Source organism: Fulmarus glacialis, unplaced genomic scaffold, assembly GCF_000690835.1.
Source record: "Fulmarus glacialis isolate BGI_N327 unplaced genomic scaffold, ASM69083v1 scaffold13269, whole genome shotgun sequence".
In the NCBI taxonomy this organism is placed as follows: Eukaryota; Metazoa; Chordata; class Aves; order Procellariiformes; family Procellariidae; genus Fulmarus; species Fulmarus glacialis.
Genome location: NW_009232723.1, coordinates 1 through 10,707, shown reverse-complemented (window position 1 = coordinate 10,707; position 10,707 = coordinate 1). Strand labels below are relative to the sequence as shown.

The window sequence follows — 10,707 nt, the reverse complement described above, 5'->3', positions numbered from 1 at the left end:
CAACCTCAGTTTAAGTTCAAGCATTATATCTTTTTAAATAAAATCAATGTCACTGCAATTGCTGCTTTTAAAAAAAGAAGATATGGAAACAACAGTATTGAAGTTATTTATACCTTCTATATATTGACATGCTTTAACTATTTAACACTAAAAGCTGAAAGTCATACACTGAATTACACTAACCTTTGAAAAGAATTGAAAGCTTTACTAATTATTTCTATCATAAATTACACTAAACCTTTTTGCACCAGGATTTTTCCCAGCACATTACCCATTGCTGGCAGTGGATGGATTAAAAGTGCTGGGACTGAAGAGAGTGTGTGAAAAATTGCCAAAAGAAAGAAAAATTTGAAGCAAGAAGAAATTGAAAGCAACTTAAAGTATTTTGTTCATTTTTCTTAAATTATTTTGAATCTGCTCCTTAATATCAGGTTGGAAAAGAGCCAGTGCAGGTGTGTGTAGAGTTTCTATTGGAAAACATGCTTCCACATTCTGAAATACATAGCAGTCTCTCAGGAAATTTTCTAGATTTCAGTTGAAACGATTTTATCTACCAGGAGATTTTACATGGCATTTATGCATCTCCATTCAGTTATGACCTCTAATCTGTGTGTATGTTTACTCTTCATGTCAACTTGCAGACTGTATTCCATATCTTAACATTTTATAAGTCACAGAGCATACAACTCTGTGGTAAGCTAAAGCAAGAATATGATTAAGTATAAAATGATAAAACTAAAACTGATACATATATATATATGCTTTTATATATATATATTTGTTCAGATTTAACTGGAAATTTGTATGTGTGCTACTGGACATTATAAAATAAATTACTAGAACATGAATGTACCGCTTCAGTGTATTTTTTGTGTGTTTTTAGTCAAACAAGACATTCCCCTGAACTTGTGTCATCAGAGATGGGTCTCACAGATATCTCCACATGAAGCATGAGAAAATACCTGGGTGTCTGCTCATTTAAAACTCTCAGCACCAGGCTATCTGAACATGCTAGGCTTATAAAAGTGTATGTCCTGGGGGAAAAAAAACCAGTGTAATTGAACCGCCAGTAAGTCATCGGGCTCATCAGAGGAAGGGAGTGTAGCACAAAAGCAGTAATGGCAAAGCTAGACACAAACAGAAGTCTGACTCTGGAGACGCATGGGTTGGCTGCTGCAGACTACTAAAGTCTGTTTTAAAGCTGCTTGGGGATGGTGAAAAGCTGGGACTTGTATAAAAGGTAGACCTGTGACCGCAGCACTTGTTCAGGCAGCAGAACTCTCTACGCTGTCTGCAGGATCAACCTCCAGGAAAGCTTTCAGGTACTATCGGAAAGCTATTTGGGCAAGGGAGTCTGACGCATTCTCGCTCTTACTTCCCAACACTGCTTCCCAGTGCTGCCTTTCAGAGAATTTTACTTTAAACAGTTAGTAGAAAGAAAAATGAACAGGGGTAAGATTGAAGTCTGACTGCCTAGTATGAGGCCAATTTAGAGGGCCCTCGACAAGTTCTGCTCTAGCTCCATTTTAAAGATGACAGTAATCCTTTCACAGGTCTCTGAAAAACAGTGTCAGTATTTACCCTCAGGAGAGGGCCCAGGACTGTGGATGGTGAACCAGCAGAAGCACCCCTCTAACTACAAATGATGTGTCAGGAGGACCTGAGGGAAATCCCTGCCCACAGCATTCTCCTGTTTCCTTGTGAGGGGGTGCCAGTCGGTACCGACAAGCTCTGTGCTGTAGTACTCACCCTTCCCCTACACCGCTCCGAGTCTGGGTACCTCACATGGGCTCCAGGACACCCTTCAGGAAACTAGTCACTACAAAGTGGTGTGCCGCCTGCTGTGCAGGTGGACAAATCCTTCATCAGATCTTGGCATCGGCTCTTCTGTTTTGAGTTCTGAAACAGTGGAAACTCAAGAGAAAAAATCCGCATCTCTTTCCTCTGGAGTTCTATATAACCCATTAAAGAACCTAATAAACACAGCTGTCTATAAGTGGTACCTTATGCTGACCTTGTTTAAAAGCTACCAGTTAAGTTGTCAGCTTAAGAGTTATTTAAGAAGCATTACAAAAATAATGAACCTAAAGTTGCATCTCTGACATACAGCAAAACTCCAAGAAAAAGCATTTGAGCTTTATCATAAATAACATTAGCTAGGTGTTATAAAATTCGCTGTGCTGTAAAACAAGGACTCTTCTGTTTTAATCAGTTTCTAACTGATGATCTTATTTAACAGACAGAGCTGCTCCTTCTTGATTACAGGATTGCATCTGAATACTGTGGTTTTTTGAAAGACAGCAGGACTTCATCTGACATGTTAAGATAGGAAAAATTTAGCATCCCTGCTCTAACCTTACATCATTTCCTGGAAAGCAGCACTCCCTGCATATTTTGCAGAATCAACTGAGGTGAGAAAAAAGGCCTTTGGGGAGGGAAATAAAAGAGCTGTTCATTAAGTATTTATTTGAAATTAAAGTTTATTTACTCAAAACACTTCTGTATTTTACTTTTTTTTTCACTTTTAAAAATGCTGATACTGTTACAGAAAATAATATTTTCAGTTCAGAAGGCAGAAACAAGTATTGCAAAAATTTCCAAAGAGAATAAAATTACTGTATTTCAAACCTTGAAAAAATAGAAGTACTTCTACAATTTTTCATGGAAGACTTTCTGCAAGATCTAGGATTTAGTGGGCTATGTCTTGAATTTCAAGGAGTGACAGCTCCATCAAGTTGTTACAGAAATGGTCGCATCTTTTATGTATTTGGCAAATGGTAAGTATTGTCTAAATAGAGCCTCATATGTTTTGAGGAGAAAACTCAATGGATAGTTGAAATTGGTCATAAACAGGCCTTAAAGAAAAGTGATTAAGTTTTACTTTCCATTCTGTCTGTCTCACCAGTCACCTACTTCAACTACAAATGGTTCTTTTACAGCTATTTTGCCACTGTTCACAATCACACAGTCCTGAAGGGGCCGGTCATGTTCATCTGTCTGCTGGAGTTCTATCGAGTGCACCACAGACTGTTAAAAAAAAAAAGTTCAGTTTAGCCAAGGAAACTCCAGTGGCTCAAGTTTGGTACCAGATAAACAACTAAGTGCTCCTAGCTTTACTATTTATTAAGCAACTACTGAACAAAGACCTTTACCTTGCTGAGTTCCCAAAAGCTTTTTTTTTTCCTCCCACATTAATAGTTGTGCCACTCTACAACCGACCCACAGACAGAAGCACATGGAAGGCTGTTTGCCCTTATAAAAACTTTCAGCCAACAAAAACATTATGAAGGGACAACTGAAAATATCCCCTCAGTTGATCGACCTAGCACATACAGGATCTATCTGTAACCTACGAGCAGAGAGTGAATCCAGAGATCATAAAGGATGAGCAGTAATTATTTTTCTAATCGTACAGCATACCTGTGTTTCAAGAAATGAGATGACTGCTTTAACCTTTAGTGTAACACACACACACAGATTTTAAGGGTGGTATCATGCCCTCCAGTCAGACAGGTACAAGTAAACTACCAGCCTCACGCGAGGCAACTAATTACAGTAGTATTTTTAAAGGACAAAATTCAGTTAGGAATACTGACTACATGGCTTTGGATATTTGTCCATTAATCTAACCAAATTAAAACTTAGTCTAAGTCTCTCCTCAGAAATTTTCAGCTACTATTGTAGCTCATGAGAATTGAATTCAATATGAATGTGGGAGTTGGGGGCAAGTGTTCTGATCAAGTTTTCAAACTGCTCAAAGAGCTGGTCAGTGCAGCAGTTCATGTTTCCCCCATTCATTTCAAAACACAGAATAAATGGAATAATTTAAAATGAAAACCAGACTACTAGAAGTATCATCAGTTGAAAGCACTATTTTTAAACCTAAATTCTATTTGGCCTTTTGCAGTTTTGCAGCTGTGTACAATTTGAGGGAATTAACTAGATGGTTTTTTTTCTTTTTAAACAGATCCGAATATATGCGTTTGTATACTTCACATTCACATACTTCTAAAAATCCTATCAGTGAAAGTGTTACCCATAACTAGCACATGCTACAAAATTAGATTTTAGCTTGTAGAAATACAATTACTTCATGGCTAACAGCGTTAGTGAAAGCGGGACCTGAATTTACTCCATTTGTAATCTGCAAAGGTGTCAGTGTTGATTTCAGTGGTTAGTGGTCTGAAGTAAGAGCTGTGAAAGCCAAAGGCATGATTTAAGTTTCCATTTCTGCAGTCACCATTTGCTATTTCAGTCCTAAATCATCCAGCTCCAGGCTCCTCACAATCGTTTTCTACCATGTACATATTAGATAAACACTCAATGGTTTTGAACCACACTGGTGTAAGTTACATTAACACAGACATAATGCAGCAGAATTTGTCCAGATTTTGCTTGGATTAATCTTGCCACTACTTTTAGCTTACCATTCCATCAAGGACTTTGCCAAATACTACATGTTTTCCATCTAACCAGGAAGGCTTCGTCACACTGATGAAGAACTGGGATCCGTTGGTGTCTGGGCCAGAATTAGCCATGCTAACCCATCCAATTCCATAGTGTTTCAGCTTGAAGTTCTCATCTGGAAACCTTTCTCCATAGATGCTTCTTCCTATGACACAAAATAAGAAAGCAAACTTTAAAAAAAAAAAGAAGTCAAATAAATAAAAACCCTTTTTGTTCAAAAAGGGGAAAAACAAAGTATAAATTCAGCGCTTGAAGATTCATTGGTTGAGTAAGCACAGCAACACAACATCTCTGTTCCATCATCAGTGATTCCATAACTAAAAGCATTTTGTGTGTAAAGAAAAAGATAAGCTAAAACACCACATATAGGGGGAGAATATTTAAAGCTGATGATGCTTTATTCTTTGAATTTAACAAGCAAGCTGAGTACCTTTGAAAGTCCCGCTTACATACACCACTGAACAATGGTATACTTCACCCTGTTCAACAAATTTAAATTACACAATTATGGCCACTAAAAATAAGGTTGCCATGTTTTATGACAATTTTAGTCTTTACTTTTACAACTTTTCCTCCTAGTAACAAACTGCTTTAGACATGTTTAGAAATATACGAAGACCAAATGGAAGTTAGCCTAAAAAACTCAGTGTGGATTTGTACAATCATTACAGAAGGATTTTGATGTTGCTAAAATAGTTCAGAAGAGAAAACATTTGAATCATGTTTAAACCATCATCACTTTGAAAAGAGAAGGCTGGCTGTTTCATAGTTTGTATAGTGCCTAGCACAATGGGGACACCGCTCCCAACACTGCCAGATACAATAAACAGTATTAGCAGGCAAACAAACGCTGCCTACCTTTAATGCTAAAACTGTGTCTTTGGTATTTTAGCCTTCCCTATTGTTCGCTGCAAGGAGAACGAATGTGTGTTTTCTATTCTGTCCCAGTAGGGAAATCACTAACATTGTATGCAGACAGTTCAAATCATAGCACATGAAGAATGTGCGTATAAAGGAAGAGAAGAAATCAGAAGCCAGAATGCATGCAATGCAAGAGATGCTGTACTGGGATTGCCCTCCTTAGTGGACTGAACTGGTCTTCTGGAGGCTCAGGAGGGAGATGTGATATACACAGCCAGAACTCACACCACCAGCAAGTTTATGGTTTTAAATTTAGTAAGGAAAATAGGGGAGAAGGCATGACCTTCATTTTCTAATTTCTCTACCCCTATTTTGAAATTCCCTCCCACAGCACATTTCAGAAGGTTCCACAGAACTGGCTGAGCTGAGGGCAGAGAGGACATCCTACTCCTTCCCTACCTGCCTTCCCGCTACACGCTTTCACTGTTTCATCACGGATTAGTTTTCTGCTGGATGACTTGAATTGGTTCACGTACACATGCAATCAATGAGTGCCTCAGGGAAGGAGCACTGTCGCAAAGCCAGAGCAGGGGAAAGGTGGAGACATCCATCTTTTGGAGACAGTATGTTGTAGGAGCAGCTCAGCTGATCACGTGGCTCCAGCCCACCACACAAAGCTATGCTTCTTGAATGGGGACAAGTCACAGACAGAAAAGAGCTATCTGCAAAAATTGAGGACAAAGGAAGCTCTACACATACTTATAATTAGGTAATCCAAATAATTGCAGCTTATGTTCCAAGATGCTTGGAAACGTGCTAGATGCTCTAAAACAAATGTTGGGGGGTTTTTTCATTTGTATGAGCTGAAAGAATGAGGGAATATGCTGTTTTGCCCATTTTTTCAGCAGACATTCGAAGAAAGGAAAGGGAACCTGGAAGATACTAAGCATGTTACCTCCTGATCCATCTCCAGCAGTAAAGTCTCCTCCTTGAATCATGAAGTCTTTGATCACACGATGAAATTTACTTCCTTTGTATCCATATCCTCTCTAAGAAAATGAAATAATTCTTTAAATGAATGTAACATCGAGTTCTGTACAGTCATACGGAAATATGCATGTGGTGAATAGCCAGAGTTCACAGAATATACCACCACTGGAGACAAATACTGGCAAGAAACAAATTAAACTGAAATGCAGGTGAATGCAGCTGGGCTGCGCTGCCACAAAGCAGGTATTATTCAGGTGATCAAAGCCATTATCTTTATTTGACCGGTATCTGACCGCAGTATCTCTACATGCTAGATCTGCACGGCAGGGACAGACTGGAGTGGTGATATCCAACATCTCAATTGCATCTTGTGATGTACAAGCCCCAAGGACCTGAGAAGACACACACCAGTACACAGCTGGGGATGGCACTCTTGCACAGTCTCCACTGAATTAAGATCGACAGTTCACAACTGAAACAGCATTAAACAAATATTTACTTCCCAATCCAAACTTGAGTACACAGTGGAAGAAAACTGCAAACGTACTTCTCCAGTTGCCAGCGCAATGAAGTTCTCCACAGTCTTTGGAACAACTTTTCCAAACAATCCAATTACAATTCTGCCAACATCTTTGTCTCCAATCTTCACATCAAAGAACACCTGAACATTTTTGTGAAGAGAACAGAAGTGGTACAAACATGAGCACAAAAAAAGGCCAAGCTTTTGAAAGTGTAAGATGGTAAGAAACTGCTTCTGGCTGGTCTATTTTAATAGTATCCTTCAATTCCTGAGGGTGCTGTTTAAGAAAAATCCTTTCAGAGCTACCAAAACCAGATTATTCTGAAAACTGTTTGAGAACTATATGTTTTGATTCTTACTGCTTTTAAGGGCTCAGTGAGCTGCTGTATCACAAGTTTGAAGGTAGTGTTCAAGAAGATTTTTCCCAGACATGCGTGTCTTTAAAGCTGTACAGAAAAGATCAAATATGAAAGTAAGGAAGAACAATGATGCTATTCCAGTGTGGTGAACAATAACAAGAAACTAGAGAACTGACACGCCCCACAAACAATAGTTTGCTATCCATTCATGATCTTCACTGTTCCAGGCATTAGTATGTATGTGATTAAGTATAGGCGAAAGCCTAAATTTCATTAAATTGACAAACAAATTGAAAATCTTACGGCTAAAGCAAGGAGTCACTTTCCTAAACACTAATTCAAACCTGATAGAGAAATAACCAGACTACATCATTCAGCTGATTGCCTAAAAGCTTCAACGTAGATGTTGCTAAAAAGCAACTTCAAAAAGGCAAATGAGTTATAAAGCATTTTAATATAGTTCAGAATATATGAATGCATATTTGAACGTGCAAAAACGTTCCAACAATTACTGAAAATAGGAACAGCTGTCAGGAAATGAGGCATTTTGAAGTTCTGAAAAAGCTACATGAAGACCATTACAACTTCTAGGAAACAGCAATGTGTATTCCTATGATGTGGTATCTGCTGTTCCTTGTGGCACTCGACCAAATATTACTTGTCTGCAATGCTAAGAAATTAGTCCAATAACGATAATAAATGACCACAGTCTCTCCAATGTGAATGCCTCTTTCACGCTCTCCTACTAAACATTTCTACCGTTTCTTGATCTTCCATGTCGTTTTGACTGTTGAACTTTTAGCTAACACTATAAAAGCTCTATAAAGAAAATAAAATTCCTTTTGATACACCTCATTCATTTCCTTGGCACTAAATAACCTACTTCTTAGATATGTGGCTCCCAAAGTATTAACAGCACACTTTCACTAACTTTTCTAAAAGCACCTTATTTTGCCTGGAAATGTTGTCCTAGCAGAAATGTTGTCCTTAGACTGCCTGAAATGTCTAAGCATATATAAGTAACACAACTAAGGCTACCAAAAAATTACCCCAGACAGCAGTAGCATCAAATACCTTCACAGAGCACGTGGAGACAAGTCCATCACATATTGTAAACCTAACCCAACCAGAAGGCTTCATCCATGGCAGAGCTGCTCGCCTAAGCAGCAAACCCACTACTTCCAAAAAGCATTGCTTTGGCTTATTCTGCATTTGTGAACAAACAGTATGTTCCTGGCTTCCTGTTAGCGCTCCACATACCTGTGCTATACGGTTGGTGATTTTTTGAAAGTTCTGCGCTTCCTAATTATGCACTACATAATGTGTCTGTGCATATTTCTGGTCAGGAAATCAAATATGAAAATATTTGGTAGCCCTAGATGCCATTTTTGCACAAAGAAGCCACGTTCTCTTGAATGTATTTCCTCAAGTTCTCTGGAAAGTCAGTAAGAACGTAGACACTAGTGAGCTAGTCAACACAAGCAGTCTCAAATCTCAAAAAACATCTGGCCAGATTCTTCACCAAAAACTCTTAAGAAAATAAATATTACAAATGTTCAGTCTTATTAATATTTATATGACATTTATATAATATTTATATAATATAATCTTACTTACAATTTGCAGTAAGTATTTCAAGACTGAAATGAAAAAGAATGCACCAGTAAAAGTGGCTGGGTCTCATGAGCATATTCATATATAATTTACACAAGATGTGTATATCAAAATGAAAAAATGGCCAAGAGTGTTCAATTATTCAGGAGGGAGGAAAAAAAAGTTGACTGTGAAAGAAAGATCTCATGATTCCTAGAGACCAGGTAATATAATGACAAATGAACTCCTGACAAACGCAAAATACTGCATGTGGGAGAGGACTATACAGCCAGAACAAGAGGTCCTAAATTGGCTAGCACTCAGAAAAGACATCTGGAGTCACCCTGAGCAGTTTGATGAAAAGTTTGCCTTTGGGCTTGTGAAGGTCAGAGAAGGAAAATGAATGTTAGAAATAATTAAAAATGGGTAAGGACAAGAGATGGGCATAATTATGCCATGGTATGCACCCATACTGCGCATTCACACCCTGAGTGCTGCGTATAATTCTGGCTTCTCTATCACAGAATGATAAAACCAACCTGAAAATGGTAGAGACAAGGCCAGCACAGATGCTCAAAGATCTGGTGTACCTTTTATATGAAGAAAGATTAAATAAAACTATGCAAGCTGGAAGAGAGAAAACTGGTGTGATTTGATGAGCTCTGTAAAGTTATGACTGGCTTGGACAAGGAAAATTGGCGGCTGCTATTCTCTATGTCCCACAGCGTAAGAATCAGGAAAGGGCATAAAATGAAATCCCAGGCAGGTCTGAGAAGCAAAGTACTTTATGCATAATTAAACTGGAATATATTGCCAGAAGATGATTTGGACACCAAAGTATGTGAGGTTTACCCCCCCAAACAAATCAAATTCACGGACTAGAAGTCCATGGCAGTGAAACTGTAGACAGTTGTAGACAACGGCGGCAATGAAGTTCAGAGACAAAGGCACAGCCTGTGACTTAGAAAGCTGAGGCCGTGCCAGAGGAAGCAGCTCTGCCCCTGTCCTGCCCTGTCACTTTCACAAGTGCAAGCATCTTTCACCAGGAACACAGCCCTTGCTCTTGAGTGTAGGTGGAAAGGTACTTGGGAGCAGAAACTTCTAATCCCTACTTTATCCAAAGCCGGACTAGACATCCCACCTCCTGCACCAGCAAAAACTTTTTGGAAAGAGATGCAGGCGTGTTGCGATAACCAGGTGCATCCCCATCCCGCTGCCAGGTGACGTGGCCCGCAAGTCCATCTCTTGGGCAGTGCCATCTGTAATTACTGCATGTGCCTCTGGCACAAAGCACGTCCTGGGAGCCCGGCACCGCCGAGCCATGCCGACTCCCGCTCCTGGCTTCGCTGGCAGCACGCTCTGAAGCGCGACGAGGTTAGGGTTAGGGTTAGGTTTTAACCCACGCCAGGTGCCCAAGCTTGTCGTGGGCAGGAACGACAAGGGAGCGAGAAACAGGGGGCAATAAAATGACAGCTCACAACACCAAGAGTTTCGGCAAGCGGCGGGGGGGGGTGGAATAAGTACAGCACAACTGAGCCCCGGAGCGGTTAAACCGCCGCTGCCCAGCGCAGCGCGGACACCACCACGCAGCCCCAAACTGCCTATGGCGACGGCAGAAGCAAGGATGTAATCACGAATTTTAAAGTTACCACTTCTGTGAGCCAGCGGCAGGCTTAGCTAACTGCAAGTTTGAGGTGTGCCAGCGCCTACAGAAAGAGGGCATGCCCAAAGGGGTTTAAAAAAAAAAACCAATACTTATAAAACGGGAAAGTTAAGGCGTTTGTCCAAGCCCACCCCAAACCCGACCCCCGCAGGGGCCTCCCTTCCGCCCGGAATGCGGCCCGGGAAGGAGCGGGCCGGGGAGGGCCCAGCTTTACACCATAAAACCAGGGTAAAAGGCAGCCAGGCAGCCCCCAC

At 40.1% G+C, this 10,707-nt stretch overlaps 1 protein-coding gene across 1 annotated transcript; it reads right to left on the bottom strand.

Moving 5' to 3' along the window:
- Positions 1 to 2,462: 2,462 nt before the first annotated feature.
- Positions 2,463 to 10,149, bottom strand: PPIC (peptidylprolyl isomerase C (cyclophilin C); the record flags this gene model as incomplete). The annotated part of the gene is made up of 5 exons (XM_009585039.1): positions 2,463 to 3,027; positions 4,428 to 4,612; positions 6,284 to 6,377; positions 6,866 to 6,979; positions 9,932 to 10,149. Coding segments are annotated over 5 exons (740 nt in total), but the record flags the coding sequence as incomplete, so codon positions are not given.
- Between the last annotated feature and the right edge of the window lie 558 nt (positions 10,150 to 10,707).